General features: G+C 44.4%; 1 protein-coding gene across 3 annotated transcripts in view; it reads left to right on the forward strand.

Moving 5' to 3' along the window:
• PDE7B (phosphodiesterase 7B) overlaps positions 1-19,778 on the forward strand; it is a 186,320-nt gene that overhangs the window by 164,773 nt on the left and 1,769 nt on the right. For all 3 annotated transcript variants that reach the window (XM_074163779.1, XM_074163772.1, XM_074163787.1), the window contains 7 exons: positions 283-378; positions 2,849-2,949; positions 4,678-4,809; positions 11,147-11,238; positions 12,519-12,663; positions 14,653-14,749; positions 19,206-19,286. In XM_074163779.1, the coding sequence (XP_074019880.1) occupies positions 283-378; positions 2,849-2,949; positions 4,678-4,809; positions 11,147-11,238; positions 12,519-12,663; positions 14,653-14,749; positions 19,206-19,286 (744 nt within the window). The remainder of the gene's footprint in view (positions 1-282; positions 379-2,848; positions 2,950-4,677; positions 4,810-11,146; positions 11,239-12,518; positions 12,664-14,652; positions 14,750-19,205; positions 19,287-19,778) is intronic.

Consider the following 19,778-nt stretch of genomic DNA (forward strand, 5'->3'; position numbering starts at 1 on the left):
ATGTCAATTTGCCCTCTGTGTGTCATGTTGGAACAGCAAACGTGACTTTATGGCATCTAGACACAGGAGTGGCACTCCACTGCAGCTCTGCCATCAAATCTTGATTATATATAGCAGTAATTTGTATAAACAACTTTTGAATATATGAGTGTCATCTAAGCTCATATGGTAGGAGCTAAGGTGATAGGAGCTGACTAATAGGAAATTATCAAGATTTTCAGTCGTGCTTAGTTTGTAACTACATATTAAGGGAATCTAAGAGTTGTTCCTTTCTGCTTTTAGGAAACAGTCTCGTAACGCTGCTTTGTCACCTCTTCAATGTGCATGGACTTATCCACCATTTCCAGTTAGATATGGTTACATTACACAGGTTTTTAGGTAAGTGCTCACCTCAATGCCATATTTAAATGCAATTTACAGCTTAAGTAGGGCATCAAAGACAGCACTGGCTTGATCTGTGTATCTAGACACACAAAATCATGATGTCATTGCAAATATTTCAGTAAAACTGTTCTGCGATAAATATTAGCATATAATTTACAGGCACTCGGGTTGTTGGTTCAGTACCTGTTAAGTTCTTGCCCAGAGAAGCTGTGGCTGCCCCATCCCTGGAGGGGTTCAAGGCCAGGCTGGATGGGGCTTTGAGCAACCTGGTCTGGTGGGAGGTGTCCCTGCCCATGGCAGGGGGGTTGGAACTGGATGGTCTTTAAGGTCCCTTCCAACCCGAACCATTCTATGTTTCTATGAAGTCAACAGAGGGACTTCAAAAGGCTCTGCACTGGGCTGAAACATCCCAGTACCACAATTGCACTGGTGATTTTAAAAACACTATGCCGTGCAGAGATGTGGCCCACACAGACAGACAGACAGACGTTGCAGAACCTACCCGTGCACAGCACAATAGTGGTGCAGTGTCATTATTTTAGTGACTAATAGACCACTGAGACCCAGGGCAGTTAAAAGCTTATGTGCAAAATTTAACAAATTATATCAAGCTGTCTGCACTGAATAGTGTTGATGAAAGCCCCTGCTGCTGTTACTGCCAACAGAAATATTAGCCCCATGCTGTCAGCGAACCAAAAGCAGGAATTGGCCAAAATCAATTACTTTTTGCATCGTGTTTTGAGTGGAGCTGAATGCCGGTTTGTTAGGCTGTCAGACAGAGTTTCAAAGGCAAGGTCTCTTCTTTAAGACTGTGTAATTGTCACTTCTGGAAAGCATTTCTGTGGTGTGGAGACAGGCAAAATCTCCCTGCCGTTTCTGACTCCCGTGGGCGGTCATGAAATGGACGCTCAGATAATTAGAGTTCGCAGTACTTGGAGTTTCAAGGGTCACCCGCTGTAACTTCAAGGGGTGGACGAGAAGCTCAACATGAGCCGGCAATGTGTGCTGGCAGCCCAGAAAGCCAACCGCATCCCGGGCTGCATCAAAAGAAGTGTGGCCAGCAGGGCCAGGGAGGTGATTCTACCCCTCTACTCCTCTCTGGTGAGACTCCACCTGGAGTACTGCATGCATCTCTGGGGTCCTCAGCACAGGAAGGACATGGACCTGTTGGAACGGGTCCAGAGGAAGTCCACAAAGATGGTCAGAGGGCTGGAGCACCTCTGCTGTGGGGACAGGCTGAGAGAGTTGGGGTTGTTCAGCCTGGAGAAGAGAAGGCTCCGGGGAGACCTTAGAGCCCCTTCCAGTACCTGAAGGGGGCTACAGGAGAGATGGGGAGGGACTCTTGATCAGGGAGTGGAGCCATGGGACGAGGGGTAACAGTTTTAAACTGAAAGAGGGGAGATTTAGATTAGGTTTTAGGAAAAAATTCTTTGCTGTGAGGGTGGTGAGACACTGGAACAGGTTGCCCAGAGAAGCTGTGGCTGCCCCATCCCTGGAGGTGTTCAAAGCCAGGCTGGATGGGTAACCAGATGTTAAGGTCCCTTCCAACCCAAACCATTCTATTATGATTCTATGAAATGCTGGTGGAGCTGGAAACAAACAGAAAGCTAGGACTTTCTTTGGCATTCCCCATGCTGGAGACGAGTGCCATGGGAAATCGGCCCATTACCTTTCTGCTTGATTAATTTGATAGTGCCTAGGAGAGCGCTTTGGGCAAGGTCACTTCACAGCTTCCACTCTTCACGTGGTGCTGCCTCGAGACCACCTAATGGTGCAGGTCCTGCTGCAGGGAACAGATGGGTGTGAAGCACACACCTCAACCATGTTCTGCGCGAGGGAAAGCTGAGAGTTAAAAGGTTGTTGCTCAGCCTTCCAGCTGGACCAGTTCCAGCCCTGAACACTAAAACAAGGCTGGTATTTTAAAACAGACGCGTCGACGTGACTAAAATTACCACAGATTTTGCTCCGAATACCCCAGCGCTTTGTCTTTCAGTTCTCTGTCTTGGAGGATGTAGGAATGCCTTTGACCATTGCTAGGCACTCAAATAACAAATGATGCCGGGGTATCAGGGCCTTACCCCCTGCCGCTGTAAAAATAGGTGGTACTGCCTTAATGACATTACTCCCCTATGACAGCAGCGTAAATAATTACACTCCGTTGTGGATAAATTCGCTTCTCTTCCTTATTTATTTTACTCCTGAATGAGGGCCTTCACTAAGGCAAGAAAGAGTTGATTTATGAACTAGGCCCGGTATATCCCCTTGGGCCTCACAAATCCTTTCATGCGTTTTTCCCCTAAAGGTGTCCCAATAAGAGCACCGGTCTAAGTAAGCTCCAGATATTTGAAGAAACTCCTTAGGCAGCTGACTGTAAAACCTCAAATTGTATTTTAAATCCCATTCCCACTTGTGGCCGCGGCGCTCAAGAGACAAAAGGGTCTTTGTTTTCTGTTTTGGTTCCCAGTTATGGTTCAAGAAGATTACCACAGCCAAAACCCGTACCACAACGCTGTCCATGCTGCCGATGTCACACAAGCTATGCACTGCTATCTGAGGGAGCCCAAGGTAATGACAGCCTCTCACACTGGTGGTGTTTTCAGATAATTCTCAAATTTTGTTTTTTCCCCAGGATTAAAAAAATAAAAATAATAATAATAATAAAAAAAAAAAAACCAGCAAAAAATATTTTTAGATAATAGAAAATGATTGCGTACTTGAAGTCAGCAACGAGGCAGTAGCAGAGTCAGCCTCGGTCACCTCACATGGATATTTCCAAACACCAAATTTGGCAGCAAAACACCAGAAAAGGGGAAGAGCTTTCCCTTTGACCGGGTCTGTTGCAAGGGGTGTCCTCTGCAGGAGTGAAGAGCAGCTTTTGAGCGCTGCAGCAAGTCCTCACAACGTCCTTCAGGTTGGTGGCCAGGCCATCCCAAACCATGGCAGCATGACGTTGCGTTTGGTGCCACGGGAAGGCGCTGTGATACTGTTGTGCTGAGCCACAGTGTAAGACTATAACTAATCTTTCCTGGTTTGACTTAAGGAAGGGAAGTTCTGGTAGAATTAGCAAATTGTTGGACCGGAATACAGTTGATGGTTGGACTAGATGATCTTCAAGGTCCCTTCCAACCTCGACAATACAGGAGCAGGCCCCAGCTTTCCTGTATTTCTATCTCCTGCAAGCTCCGCAAGCCCCCGCTGTGAAAAAGTGCCGAGGACAGCCAATATCCAGAATCTGTACCGTGCTGCTCTTCGTTTCTCATCACTGGGTGCTTCTTTCAGCTCACAGACCTGTGTTCTGGACAGACTCATCAGGCCATTAATAACTACCTCACTCTCAGAAACAGAAAATGCTAAGACTTCAATTTTTTTTTTTTTTTTCCCCAATGATAACAAAATTTGCTTCTGAATGATAAGCTGTATCGCAGGAAAAAAAATTCTGGGCAGGTTTTCAAATTTGGACGGCTGAAGTTAGAAAGGTAAATTATGTTCTCTAATAAAATGCCTACGTTGGAACTGAGATACCCAACAACTGAGTTTGAAATTGCAGAAGTTTATGAACTCGGCGCTTTGCAGCACAGTGCTCTGCTGGTAAAATGAAGCCCGGTGTGTTGTTGGTATTACTAAATACTGTGTGAGGCAGAGCCTTTATCGTGTATGCTAACGTGTGCCAGCCTGCTAGTATACTTATTTACTTTTTAAAAGTGAATCTTTTAGACTAAACTCAAACTCTGCTATACCAACAATGCTCATATTGCCATCAACGATAAAGAGATAAGAAGTACAAACTGTAATAAAGTATGAGTATATAGTCTGATATCTTTATAGATGTTTGTTCAACAGTCACCTTAAAAACGTTGTTCACAAAATTTATTTTGTATTTGACTTTTGTGTACTGTCCTACAAAACTGAGCAGTGCCGTGAGCTGATTCCTTTCGTTGCTGAAAGGGAAAAAAAAAACCCAAACCAAAGTGTTTACTGTTGATGTTCTCAAGTTGCGCCAGGGGAGGTTCAAATCGGATATTAGGAAAAATGTTTACACTGAAAGGGTTACTAAGCCTTGGAATGGGCTGCCCAGGGAAGCGGTTGAGGCACCATCCCTGGAGGTGTTTAAAAGACAGGTTGAGATAGTGCTTAGAGACATGGTTTAGTAATGGGGGGGGGGGTGTATGGTTTTCTTTTGTTTTTTTATCAGAGTTAGGTTGATGGTTGGACTAGATGATCTTAAAGGTCCCTTCCAACCTAGACAGCTCTTTGATTCTATGATTCTTCTTGTGATTAACGTGTGTGATGCAGCTTGCCAACTTCCTCACCCCGTCGGACATCATGCTCGGACTGCTCGCTGCTGCAGCTCACGATGTGGACCACCCCGGGGTCAACCAACCCTTTCTCATCAAAACTAAACACCACCTTGCCAGCCTGTACCAGGTAAAAACTGCTCATCATGTTGATAGGACGTAAAATGGTGTCAAGGAGAGTCTCAAGCAATTTGCAGTGAACTTTAATGCCAAAATCTGGCAGCAGGGGGGGTGTTCATCAAATCAACCTGCACTTTAGAGTCTGTACAATTTCAGTTAAGCTCTTCACTGGAGGTCCCTTCTTACAGCAAAGAGAAAGAAGGTGGAAATGTCAGATTTTGTTGAGGACATTTAAGCCAAATCAGTTGCCTGGGTTATTTCTGCTGTAGATCATCTGGGGTAAGGAGCTGTGGGTAGGAGATTTAAAATCACGGTGAGACAATTTGTACTTTGTCTTCCTTCAGTGACCAAGTAAGCAGCAGGCGTGTTCTAAATCGGCGCTGCATTAAAAGAAACTTTTGCTTCATGGGGTTCTAGTAAAATTAAACACTTAATGAATGCTGCAATTTAAAAAAAAAAAAAAGAAGATAGAGGAAACCAAAGGAACAGTTGTAGATATTTACATAAACGTGCCTAGAGATACAAAGAAAGAACTTAAAACCAGCCACTGTAGGTCACGCCGCAGGCTGTCTAGACCAGTATCCTGTTTCTGAGAGCAGCCAGTAAAAGATCTTGGAGAGAAACGTAAGCCTGGGATAAGTATAGAGTTGCCCTTCACCTGGTATACATCCTCCCAGCGCTGGCAAGCAGTAGGAGAAGACTTCCTGAAACAAAAACACAGACCCTCTTGTTCAATAACTAACTGTGGACCCATCCTGCCCTGATTTTTGTGGTCCTTTTTGAATATATTTGTATTTTTGGTCCATGGATATCACTGCCCCTCTGGATTTTATCTACAACTCTCCTGTGTGTATAATCTTTGCATGCACATCTGTTCTTTACATTATACTTACATATAGGCACTGGGGCAATGCCGTAAATCATTTTGGTTGCACAAACCATAACTCAGAGCTAATAAACGGAGGTGGTACTGATTTCTAGCCTTCGGAAGAGCCATCTTCAGCCTTTGTAATAAGGTGTCAGAAAGAGAATGTCGCGAGTTAAAAATGAATCTAACGGAAGAGGACTCACTAACAGCTATATCCCTTTCTACACGACTTAGCGAACGACGAGTTTGCTGTGATGTGCTTGTTGCTTGAAAAAGAGATTCTCTCTTGTTTTCCCCCCACTCAAGCAACGTTTGGGTTTTCCCATAAGAAGTGGGCTGTGTCATGGGGCTGGAGCCCTGCCCTGAGATACGGGAAGGGGCTGGACCGTGGGAGCTCCAGCCAGGGCACAGTGATGCTCAGACACTTAAACCTTGGTGACTGTCCCCGTCACAAGCTGATGCCGCTTATTAAGTCATACCCCATATGCGTCTGGTGTGTTTTGCTCCAGTCTTTTCTAAATGTCAGGCCAGTTGAGTGGGAAGGGAAAAAAGCCAGGGGACTCAGCCAGGGGACTTTGGGAAGGTTATGTTAAGGATCCTTTGAAGAGGAATGGGTAGAGCCATTCCGCAAAAAACCCTGGTCCTATGGAAAGGTATAAACAGCTCCTTCTCAAATTAATAGTGGCAAACCATAATATATAGTTAGGTTGAAAATTCAGGCTAATCTGAAAGAAATGTAGCAAAAATAAAACATTAGTATCTTGGAGAGGTGGTTTCTGCTCAGCTAACTGGGCTTGAACATACTTTCAAATGTTGGTTAGAAAAGGCAGTGACGATACAGAAAATGCAATCTTTCAACAGCAAATGTGATTTTAAAGTATCCTGTTTAGGGACATTCGCTGGCAAGTTTGACTTACATTATTTTATCTGAAATTGATCCCAGATTGTTTCCAGAGATTTTAGAAGTATACAGTACATGGATGCCAATAAAAATAACAACGCTGGAAAAAAAGGTTTGCTGAGAACATTTGTAGTCAAAAATTTAGTTTCAGTAAATAGTCTTTAAAACAATAAATTATACTCTTCTCAAGATTAGTGCTTCAACATGTGCTGGAAACTGAAACAAAAAAGTTCTAGGATTTTTGTTTTTGAACAGCAGAGCCACAGAATGGCTGGGACTAATGAGTAAAATAATCAAATGAAAGTAAGTTTTAAAGTAGCTGTCAGTCATCTGTCCCTGAGACAGGAGTAACTGAGACTAAGGGCTATCTGTTTATGGCATCTTTTTGGTCTTGATTGTTTGTAAATTGAGATTAGAAATTTACATTTGAATTATCCGGGGGGGGGGGGGGGAGGCTTTGCGAAACAAGGTCATTCAGTATTTGACAAAGATGCAAAGTGTTTGACAGCTTCTGAAGGTTATATACGAGGAGAATCATGTTTCAGGAAGATCAGGTGTCATCACCAGGGAGTTCAGAACTTCCAATATTTATTTTCAAATTAAATCCATATTTTATGATGCAAGGCATTTTTTGTAACGTACAGGGTAATTTCCACAGGAGTCTGTTGCATGTGAGGCATCATAATTTTCCACAAAAATAGAAGTGCCTCATTCAAATCTCTAGCATTACAAGGACAGATGAGAGTGTAAAAGGTGACGTCAGGGACCTGGAGGTCACTTAGTCTCCTGTGAGGAGCCAACAGCATTCCTTGTTGTGTGGTGCAGATTTTGCCTCTAACTTTCGTTGGCCATTAAAGCAACAACAAAAAAAGTTTCGTTCTTGCTTGATAATCATTGTCTTAGGTCTCTGTAGCCTTAAAAGTCACAATTAACTCAAATTCTGGTTAATACATTCGGCTTATTCAACATTATTTCTACTTCTTTTGACTGAAAGCAGCATACGAGGTTGTTTAGCCTGATGCAATCCTGCCTTTTAGTTCTCCAAACTGCTACATCAAAACTAACATCAGGAAAAGTCACATTGCTCTTTTTTTTAAAACAAAACAAAACAAAACAAAACTGTATTTTACTGAGAATGAAGTATGAATTTTCTAAGAAAACAAATAACGTTGATATAAATAAAGTGTTCTTTTATAACTTCAGTAATAGAGAGTTGAGACCTATCTTTGTCTGGATCTTAAATGAAGGGTAAGAGTTTAGAAGTCTGGACTGATCACATACAACATCTATAGTACAGGTTTCGGAAATCTACGAAAGAACACTTTACAAATTTAATATAGATGTATATAATCTAGAATGAGGAAAATATGTTCTGGGCATCAGTTGTAACAGTTTTACTTCACTGTCCTCCTTAGAAGCCCCATTTCTAATTAAAGTATCATTTTCAGTTATTTAACATTGTGTAGTTAAACTGACTGCTCAATGACTAAGAACAGATGACCAGATTGAAAGAAATTTAGATCGCCTTCAAAGCTGAATTAGAATCGAGGTTTTTTTCTGCAGCTAGAATAGCAAGTCTTCCTCTCTTCAAGTTATTCTTCTTTTCCAAATGCTTATCTCAAGCGTGGTGGTTTGAATGGCTCTGGGAAAGTCACAGATTAGAGATTTTGTGATAGTCTTAGTAAAAAAAACATGTTTTTTTTCCCCTCACAATCCTGAAGCAATCCGCTAGTTTTAGGCAGTAGATGCAGATGTGACAGGAGATGCAGATGCAGACTTTAAAACAAACCTGTGCCACTCAGTTTGTAAAGAAGTAAAAAGTTAAGGGAAGCAAGTTCTCTGGAGCTCAGAGCTGAGAACCCCGGTCTGCGAGGCAGCACATAGACTTTTCCCTGCATGGGTGATCTCCCCACCAGCCCAGGCAATCAGATAGCTCATGGCAATTAGTTTTAATAAGGCAGTAGAACGTTCCCAGGTGAAATAGCCGACTCTACTAATTGTTGGCAGCAGCTTCAGGGGTTCTGGCTGCTTGCATTTAACAGGGGAGTCATATGACTTCATGCTCAAGTTGTCGCTTGTTAACTTGACCTTTCCTTTTAAGTGTGGGAAACCAGACAGCGCAGCAGCTTTGGTTTAAGTTCTCCCTACAGCAGTAAGACAAAGAGCAGGAACTTAGAGAAGTGGGAATGCCCTGGGATGGATACCTGAGTTTGATTTTTCCATTGAGTAACTATTAGTTGGATGCAAGAAAGTTCTGATCTACACCCTCAGCTCTGTTCTGGCTGGTCTTAAGTGTGGCCAAAGAGTAGTTGCATCCATTGAGTGCTGCTCCACAGTTGAGGTGGGTGCTGCTGAAGGAGCTCCTCCCAGCAAATGACAGCACCGTGCTAGAAGGGACATGGGGGCACAGGGTGCTCTGAGGAGGGTCTCACCAGTTGGGATGTTTCAAGGGTGCCTTAGTTCTGTCTTAAACAAGTGTAAGCCTTCCCAAAGGTGACAGTCACTCAGGGTTTGTCCAATTTACCTTAGGGTAGGAAGATGGCAGCCTATGAACATGGGGTGACTGTAGGGACCAGGATTCAGCTCTGAGGCTACGGAGGTGAAAGAAGAAAAAAAAACCAACTTGTTGTTATGTTCTATTACATTCCCTTGTTTTTCTTGGTCAGAGTACAGGGTTGCAAAAGTCCATCCTGATGTATTTAGGCAAAAAGAGAAGAGGGATATTTAAGTTGGCTAATGAACAGGATCGCTGTCAAAAGTAATTTAGATGTTGCGTAGCTGATCCTGAGTTCTGGATTTGTCAGCTCTTCCGAGGAAAAAGGCTTAGTCTTTACATGATTGGAAAGTTTTGGGCTTGGGTTTGTTTTGCTTTTTCCCCCAGTATCTGTGAAACAAACAAAAAAAGAAACCCCCAAGAAATACCAAAGCAGCACATCAACAACCGCATGAATTCAAAACAGAACATACTGTAGAAAATACTGTAATAGGAAATCAATCGAATTTGCACCCTCACCTTTGCAGTAATTTCGAGCACGAAATTCCAAGAAAAATACTGACAAAATGATCAAAATGCAAATTGGATCTTGGTTACTGGCCAAGTTCAGTGTTTCAACAGCCATTAGATGTGACAAAGAAGGATGAGGAAGCCTTAAGGAGAAAAATCCTGTTCAGTCCCTCTTGGAGAAGTGGGAGCTGTGCCTCGCATCCAAGAGGGAAGGCAGCACGACCGCAGCTGCACCCAGAGCTGGGGGACTCTGCAGGACGGAGCCAGGGATTAACAGTGAGATTCTCAGTCTCGTTTCCCAGTTGGCAGTGATGAGGTGGAGTCCTTGTCCTGCTACCTGCCCAAAAGGTTTGGTTGTGTTTGGTGGTGGGGTTTTTTTAAGTCCAGTGCTTATCTATCTACTGCAAAAGCCATAAACTCCCCAAAACAGGGATCAGATGTGGAACAGGTTGCCCAGAGAAACTGTGGCTGCCCCATCCCTGGAGGGGTTCAAGGCCAGGCTGGATGGGGCTTTGAGCAACCTGGTCTGGTGGGAGGTGTCCCTGCCCATGGCAGGGGGGTTGGAACTGGATGATCTTTAAGGTCCCTTTCAATCCAAACCATTCTATGATTCTATAGCTCCCTCGAGAGTGTCCCTATTGCTCGGTGACAGTTGTTACGTTCACACTGTGCACGTTGTTGTGGATAACTGGGGACTGCCCTTCACCGGAGGGGTGCTCAGCTGGGCTGCTTCTCCTCAGCAAGCAGATGTTTTTGTGAATTATAAGAATTGTGTTAGAAGTTTCTGAACAAGTGACGTTTCTGAGGCATTCAATGGTTAGAAAGTACTCTGTGAACTAAACGAGCGATGAGAGGCAAATGCATTGTGTGTGAGGATAATTATATAAAGTCATCAGACACGAGATACCCAGTTTGTTATAATTTACAGACAACCTAGAAGGCTGGGTTTCTGTTCCCTAGGAAATTTTTCCGACCTGACTTTGGTTCCACTTAGTTGGAAGCAAACAAACCAAAAAGGACTCAAAATACTCAAAATTTGTTGCAGCCTGACTTGCTGAAGCCTGCGGATGCTCGGTGATACTGATACTCCTCTTGCTTTCACCCAGCAGCTGCAGGGAGCTTCCAGTTCCCTGACTCTAAGGGAAATTTGGCGGTTTAATTTTTCTTTTTCTTGTCCACTCCGCATTCAAACCGCAGAGACTGAGAAGTCAACCTGGGGTAAAAATACGATTTTGCACTCATGCTTTAATTCATTTGTTAATAAATCTGTTAGAATACAAGCTATCTCCCGCTCAGATGAGATTAGCTCCCCTGTTCACAGCAGGACTCAACAACTGTAGAACAAGAGGACTCTGGGGCTGACCTCAGCCAGGAAACCTAGAAGCACAAGGTCCCTTAACTCTAGAAAATCCAGACCAGTTCCTCAAGTCCGAAAAGTGGCTGAAAAGCAAACATTTTAGGCTGATGTTACAGCACTTCCAACCAGCTCTAGGCGTCAGGTGATATGACAAATCTGTGTCTGTACCACGGGTGCCTGCCTCATCCTTGACCGCATTCCTTTTGTTCTCCCCTAGAACGTTTCAGTGCTGGAGAATCACCACTGGCGATCTACGATAGGCATGCTCCGGGAGTCACGGCTCCTCGCCCATCTGCCCAAGGAGGTGACGTAAGTGTCTGCTGGAGGTAATCCACTGAAACTAGTCCGTGGCTTCCTCCGCTCTTCTTAAAAGGACACTGGCTTCAGAGTAGGCTGAGCTTCCTGCCCTCTTTTGGTGCCAGTATGAAATCGTGAGCTAAAGTTACGCAGCAGAAGTATTTTCTAAGGCTTTGCCACTTTTCAGATGGACCTTTTCAGATGCATTGTTGGCAATTTTGTTTCACGTAGCCTCAACCAAATAGGGAAAGATTTAGTGATTAAAAAGCCTGAAATAGAAAAATGGAGGAGCTGATCACAGAATGATATGGGGTTGGAAGGGACCTCTGGAGATCATCTAGTCCAACCCCCTGCCAAAGCAGGTCCACCCAGAGCAGGTTGCACAGGAACGTGTCCAGGCGGGTTTTGAATGTCTCCAGAGAAGGAGACTCCACCACCGCCCTGGGCAGCCTATTCCCGGGCTCTGCCACCCTCAAAGGAAAGAAGTTCTTCCTCATGTTTAGGTGGAACTTCTTATATTCAAGTTTGTGCCCATTTCCTTTTGTCCTATCCCTGGGCACCACTAAAAAAAGACAGGCCCCGTCCTCTTGACACCCACCCTTTAAGACACCCACATTTATAAGCGTAAATACTGGTCGAGTAGCATTGAGACTGCTCAGGGCTTCCACACCTCACTGAGGAGATGTGGGTCAGTCTTCACCATATTTTTGGGTGAAACCAAAAAAAAAAACCTCAGCAACACGAGCACCTTTACCAAGTTGCTACTGGTTTTGTGCAGTGTTATTCCCACCAAGGAACGGAGATTGAGCCAATGAACATCCTGCAGTAGTAAGTTTTAATCACAGGTGACTTTATCAACAATATAAACAAGTTACCTGGAAGCAATAAACTCCGTGTCCCCCCAGAAACCCTTTGCTTCAGACCAACAGCTTCAGTCCTACTTTAAAGGACTTCAGTCCAGTCCTTTACAACTTCAACTGCAACCTCAAAGTCGCAGTATTCGGCACCCAGCTCTGAGCAGCATTTTTTTTCACTCTTCTAGCACTTTTCAGAAGCTTTCAGAACCCCCTGTGCCAACAAGCATTTTTCTTCTGCGTTATCTATTCCTCCTGAGCCCATTTAGGCAGCGAGAACAGTTGGACCCTGCAAACCGGAGCAGAGACTGACCAAACAGAGACAACTGCGTCCATAAAGCAAGAGGAAGCTTTATGCTATGATCCATGGCAGGTTGTTTTGAGCTATTAATGTTCAATGGTTCCATGATTGAAGGGGCTTATTTTCCTTAATTGCAGACAGGACATCGAGCAGCAGTTGGGCTCCCTGATCTTGGCAACAGACATCAACAGACAGAATGAGTTTTTGATCCGTCTGAAGTCTCACCTTGACAATCAGGATTTGAGGCTGGAGGATGCACAAGACAGACATTTTATGCTTCAGGTAACTTTAAATATTATTTTTCCACTATTGTTGGGGTTTTTTTTTTCATTTTTCAAGTCACAGTATTTCCTAGTATATGTCAGAATAGCATACAATAGCGTGTCTGGACATCAGCATCTCGTTACCCATCACCATAAACACTTTGCTTCAGCTCCCTGGAATGTCAGGCAAGCGTAAGGTACCTCCAGCATTTCCTTATGCAATTTCCTTGAGTTAAAAAGCTGTGAATGCAACAGACACAGGAGAGTGTCAAATGCTCAGAAATTAAGATAAGCTATTAATTATTTCATTTCCAGACCACTGCGTCTCTTGCCAAGCAATGCTTTGATTATATTTGCTCTTCTGGCAAACATCACTTCTCGGGTGTTATTTTCTGGCCTTGCGCAGGAGACCCCCCTTGTCGGTGTCCTTGCCAAGGCAGCCTGACATCAGGTGCCCATGTCCCCATCCTGTGATGGATGTTCAGATCCTGCCTCTGCAGAGACAGCTGTTGCCATGGCAGCGGGTGCTTCTCTCATGGATCTGCCCAGCTAACGAGGAAACCATGCTTTATTTAAAAATCAGATAGATTCAAACTGGTTCTTCCAGCTAAGCTGCGGTCGCTACCAGGCTCTTCAGAATAAACCTCTACCTATTTAAAGCGTTATTGTGATTAAAGTAGCTGCATATTTTCTTCTCTGGAGAAATGACATCAATTTCGCTCTTTAAATACATAAAGGAGTTTAAGTAATCGTTATCATTAATAAAACAAACATCTGCATGTTACCACTTCGTCGAGGTTACAGGAAGGGTGACAGTTGCAAGGGAAGAAGTGCTGATCTGTTAATTCTTTCCCCCTCCAGCAGCGTGGGAAACGTGGTAACCCGCTCGCCTGTCCTCCATCAAACACGGTCTGCTGTCAGGTTCCTGCCTGGACCGTGCAGGGCAGCGTGATGGGTTTATCCTATTTCTGGACAGATTAGGCAAGAAAGTTGTGCCAGTGCCAAAGGCACAGGGATTACAGATCTCAACTGTGGCAAAAAGTTCCTTATGCACTTTCTTGAAGATAGGAACGAGGGCACGGATATGGTGAGATTTACTTATCCGGTGGATTAGTTGTGAAAGAAAAGGGGAAAAAAAAAAAAAGCCAAGAAATCTTGATTGATCAGGATAAATTAAAGGGTGTTTGAACAGACAGTACCATTAAGGCTGATCAGTTTAGTCCAGGGAGAGAAGTGACTCGGAGACTTCCCTCCTCCAGTTCACATAGGTCTGAATTTATACAGGAAATATTTCTTATGTTTTCCTCCCGGGTGCCAGACTGATTTCTGACCTCTGCCAGGCAAACTGCCTGTGTTCGGTCTGGGAAGGAATGAGGCACATGACATCTTGTTCCAAGGCAATAACGCAGACAGACCGTTACACGGCTTACTTCTCTGAAGCAGTTACTTGATTTTAAAAACCTTTTGCCCTCTTGACTCCTTCCCGGGCAAAGGACTTAAAAGTACTAGTTAACTAAGTGAAACCAAGCCAGGGGCAGCACAGAGGGCCCTGTGCTTAGCTTTGTAAACAAAAATAGGCAGACGTTAAGGCGAAGTGTAATTGAAGTGAGATGCAAGGTCGCTTACTGAGACCGCAGGGAAACGATGCCCAAATACACCAGCTTGGCTCTTCCCTTCCTTGTCATCCGCCGGGGATGCTGAGCCAGGCAGTCAGCAGGAGCCAGCCCGAGGCTTTTGTTGGCTTATTCCTTGCAAGGAATATCCAAAAGACTTTGCAGCCTTGGAATTTGGCCCTCCTCTTGTTCTCGCTACTGTAAAGCGGAGGGCTGAATGAATGTTTTGTTCGCGGCTTAAATATAAATGCTCTTTCCTCAAAAGGGTGAGTCTGAGTCTCCAAAAGGTGATCTTAACCCTTCCCTGCATCGCTGGTGAGGTCTGGGAGCTTCACGACTGCTGAAGCACTGCTAGGCAGGAACTGCTTTTCTCACCGCTGCTTTTCTTCTTTCAGATTGCGCTCAAGTGCGCTGACATTTGCAACCCTTGCCGGCTCTGGGACCTCAGCAAACAGTGGAGTGAACGGGTCTGCGAAGAGTTCTACCGGCAAGGTCAGCCCCTCGGCGCGCGGCCGGTCCCCTCTCACCTCAGCTTCTTGGGTTTTTTGTGTGGCCAGTAAGAGGTAGCGTTCAGCCAACCCAGTTTGCCTCAAAATCTTCCCCAGGAATGAGAGATTCTGCCCCGCTGGAGAGGTGGGAAGGGAGAGAAGAGCAGCGAGTGTTTCTTCACCCTCGCTGCTCCCGTCGCAGTGTCAGGAGAGGGAGGGAAGGAGGGCTCTGCTGTGCCCCAGCCCTTGAATTCAGCTGGAGAGCCCACAGGGCTGGAGCACCTCTGGTGCGAGGACAGGCTGAGAGAGTTGGGGTTGTTCAGCCTGGAGAAGAGAAGGCTCTGGGGAGACCTTAGAGCCCCTTCCAGTACCTAAAGGGGGCTACAGGAGAGATGGGGAGGGACTCTTGATCAGGGAGTGGAGCCATAGGACGAGGGGTAACAGTTTTAAACTGAAAGAGGGGAGATTTAGATTAGATCTCGGGAAGAAATTCTTTCCTGTGAGGGTGGTGAGACCCTGGCAAGAGAGAAGAAGAGAGAAGCCCAGAGAAGCTGTGGCTGCCCCATCCCTGGAGGTGTTCAAGGCCAGGCTGGATGGGGCTTTGAGCAACCTGGTCTGGTGGGAGGTGTCCCTGCCCATGGCAGGGGGTTTGGAACTCAATGATCTTTAAGGTTCTTTCCAACCGCAAACCATTCTATGATTCTATGATTTTCCAAAAACCCTCCAATCACCCTTAGCTCTTCTGAGCTGGAACGGCGCCAGGGTGACGCTGCTCCAAAATCCCACCACTGCCCACTGCGTTTTATCTCGCTTTTCACGCTCCTGCTACATCTCCGATGGGAGCCTTACCCTCGCTGTTTCCCAAATATGACACATTCTTCTGTGCAGAAACACAGAGAAAGGGTTCAAACGCGGTTCCCAGCACGCCGAGCTCTTCTAATGCTGTTGAAAGGGCCAAAGCAGGCAAGCCAAAGCTCAGCTAGGACCTATTGCAAATGTTTTCAAACCCCTGCAGAGAGTGCAGTCAGGCAGGGTGTTTTGTTTTTTTTTTTTAAATGCAGTAATTATACCATTTGGCTCTATCTGCATGGGCAAGGTCATGCTGTGCTACAACACAGGGTGCAGCAGAGTTTAATCACTGTTAAATTCTTTGTTCGGAGCATCCTGAGAGCTGAGGGCAAGTGGTACAAACGCTGGAAGAGCACACAGTGAAGTTCTCAGTTCATTTAAAATCCTGCACTATGAAGTTAAGCCACGTTCGAGCAGGTACCTGATACAATTAGTCCATACCAAGGACAAATAGGTCAGCAAGTTAATTTTCAGCCAGTTTCAGTTGAAGCTGGTGAAATGTCTTTGACTTTGATGCTTTTGAAGCGACGTAAGCAGCTTGCCGGATGCAGGTTTATTTAGTCAGATGTATAGCCGAGGCATAATCAATATCCGGCTCATGACAGCAGGTCCCCAGTTGTGTGATATCTCACCTTTAGTGTATCGAGGGACCATGCTGAGAAAGACAGCACTCAGCCTTTGTAAACGTAAGCTTTTTCCCCCAAGACTCAAGATTTATTAGAATAACATCTAAAAATATACCTCTGGAAGGGGACACTGGAGCCTGTGAGACCAGTTAGAAGTGTAACAGGGAGAGAAAGAGCATTTCATGTGGGAGAATTTACAGAAACTGTGGTCTGGCTGTCACTGGTGGCTGCATAATCCTGGTAAGTGATATAAAACCCAGTATTATTTAGATACCATTATCACTTTAAAATGTTATCGCAGACCTCTTTATCCCCTTACGCACAATGCTGGGGCTTGAAGGTATTTTTTTGTTTGTTTGTTTAACATTTGAAAACCATGGTTTTGATTTTTTAACTATAGATGAGGCCGATAATACCACAATTAGTGCCTTGTTTAATCTCCCTTCTGGAATGCATTCAAAGTTTCAATGTTTTTTTAATATCAAACATTTCTAATAGAGACTCGGGTCCTGACATCCCAGTCACCTGGTGCATCTACATTACTTCTATTAGCAAATAAAATAAACAACTCGGGTACCTTTCAGGGAGCACCTGATGCCTAAAGCAGCTCCTAACACAAACCTTTCCTAGAAAAATACTTTAGCTTGTTCTCAGATGTTTTAAAAGTCAATTAGGAGCACAGGGTAAGTAACGCAACTTGATTTGTTTATACAAAACCTGGAACTGGCAAGAAACGAGTTTCAAGAAAATGGCTAATGTTTAAGCAACGTTAACGATCGGTTTCTCTGGTGAGGTTTTAAAATTGCTTGGAAGGTTTTTCCCCAGCCTGAAAAGGTCTCAGCAACTAATTCACACAATAACTTTTGTAGCAACTTGAAGCGTAAGAAAATTGACCAACATTTAGGTTCTTACCGTGCAAAGGAAAATCTGATTTTTGCCAATTAAATGATTTGTTAAAGACAGGAAGATGTTGATACACTTCAAGCCAGACAGGTCAAGCATTTTGAAGCCAGAATACCTGTAGAGGGGGGTGTCACTGGAGTTACACACTCTTTTATTCAGTCAAACATTTTTGGAGGGGGTAGAGAAGAGGACAGTTGGACTGCACCTTTGGAAATGTGACAAACTGGTATTTTGTCTCAGTTTTGCTGAATTGTTCCTTTTGTTTATGAAGCTAAAAATGTTTCCCTGATGTTCTCTAAATATCTAATTAAAACTGAAATTATTCCCCTTGCATTTAAGAAGAAATGTCACGCTGCAGAGAGAGGAAAAGCAGGGTATTTTACACGGGGCTATAGAGCCCGAGTAGCACAATAGCATTTCAGTCAAAACTGTTAGTGGGGAGAAAAGAGCTTTCAACAAAAACAGTGGATTTACAGCAAAATGTTTCTTTACGGGTTGAATATGGTGGTTTTGTCTGATCTAACAGGTCCATTTTACTTATGAGGAACCTTTGCATAACCAGCCCTCACTATCTTCTTATTAGTAAAGCACATGGATGAAATACCATTGTCTGAGGGCGAGTGGCACATCTCCCTTCCCTTCCATACTGTAGACAGGAAAGGTCCTGTACCTGGTGCGTAACCAGGACTGTGCCCTGCCAGCATCTCAGAGAAGGCGGACAATCACAAAGGATGGATGTGTTGCACACACAGAGTGTTTAAAAAAAAAAAAAAAAAAAACAACCAAAAAACCTAACTCACAGCAATCTTCTCATGGAGCAATTGCTGCATGGGGAAATGCAGTCCCTCCAGCAGGGCAAGTGGCTGTTGCCTGGATGGTAATGAGTGAATGAGACCCCCTGAGGTGTTCTTCTGCTGAATTTTTATATCCAGCTGGCCCGTGGTTCTCTGTGACCCCTCCGGCACACGCGTGATCATTGCTACTGATTACCTTCAACTACATAAAAAACATCTCCTGTCTTAGCTATATATACTCACAGAACAGTAGGGGTTGGAAGGGACCTTCAGAGATCAAGGAGGACTGTCTTGCATGACCATTTCTGCACCTGCAGGAATAGTTTCTACTGACTGTTTATAAGCATCTTCTCCATGCCAAATTTGGTCAATCCTGCAGCAGGAGCGATCTGAGGTGGCATCTGGAGCAAGCAGGTCCCCCAGCCAGGCTGTTCTTCAACAATTTGAGACAGACCCTGAGGCCAGTCACAGCAGGAATCTCCAGGCCAGTCCCAGATTCACACCTAGAGACCTCCCGCTCCAACTAGACAAATACTCTGCTGTGAAGGTGATAAGGAGTTCAGTCAACGACTATGGTTTAAATCTGTCTGCTGTCTTGAGTCAGTCCTGGGCAGATGACTCTCTGGGGACTTCCTGGACCACCCAGGGAACTAGTGATGTAAGTTTGATGCAGCAGCACAGGCATGGCCCCAATACCCAGCTACACCATGATAATAAGACAAATTAAAGTCCTCAGAACACATTAAGTGCTGAGATTTAACGTTTGTTCAAAATTCATCTTTCCTTAGAGAGATTTTTTTCTTTGTAGAGATACTCAGTTCCCCTGATACCTAAAAAGAAGTCATCCAAAAAAGGAAGGTATTTAGACATTTGACATTTAGACCCCATGACAGGACAAGGGGTAATGGTTTTAAATTGGAAGAGGGGAGATTTAGATTAGATATTAGGAGGAAATTCTTTCCTGTGAGGGTGGAGAAGCACTGGAACAGGTTGCCCAGAGAAGCTGTGGCTGCCCCATCCCTGGAGGGGTTCAAGGCCAGGCTGGATGGGGCTTTGAGCAACCTGGTCTGGTGGGAGGTGTCCCTGCCCATGGCAGGGGGTTGGAACTGGATGATCTTTAAGGTCCCTTCCAACTCTAACCATTCTATGATTCTATGACATTTAACTGGTGGAAGATTCCAACTGCTCACATCCACCCTGTTGCAGTCACTGTAAGAGTCTGGTAGAGGTCTGAAGAAGAGAGAAAAGCGGCAGAAAATTATTTTTTCTTTTTTTCTTTTTTTTCCAGGTGACCTGGAACAAAAATTTGAACTGGAAATAAGCCCCCTTTGTAATCAGCAGAAGGATACAATACCCAGCATACAGATCGGTAAGGATTAGTTTCATTCTCCCCTCTCCTGGTTTATCTCAGTAGGGCAACAGGCTCAAAGAGAAACTTTTCTCCCCCACCCCAGTCTAGTTGGTTTAACAATAAGAACTGCACGTACCGTAAGAGTCACGATTCACATCCTAAATAAAATATTCAAAAAGAAACCTATCCAAGCCAAAGAGTCAACAGAAAGACAAAGGAGTTGTTGCATGATATAGGGGGAAAAAAGGGGCCATTCTAATATCCATGGAGAAAAATTGCAGCCAACGTGTGATTAAATACTGGTTACGTTCTAGTCTGAAACCTCCTCAGAGAAGGATGCTCTCTCTCACAGATTTTACTGTTCCACGTACAGATAAGTCACATCTTGTCACAAGCTGTGCATTTCAGAAGGAATCCATGGCTGCTTGAGGGTTTATTGTTATTTCTCATCAGGGTTTTTGGCATTTATATCGCTGTGTCCTCTCGAGGCACTCTATGGGGACAGTGAAT

Source organism: Numenius arquata, chromosome 2 (assembly GCF_964106895.1).
Source record: "Numenius arquata chromosome 2, bNumArq3.hap1.1, whole genome shotgun sequence".
In the NCBI taxonomy this organism is placed as follows: domain Eukaryota; kingdom Metazoa; phylum Chordata; class Aves; order Charadriiformes; family Scolopacidae; genus Numenius; species Numenius arquata.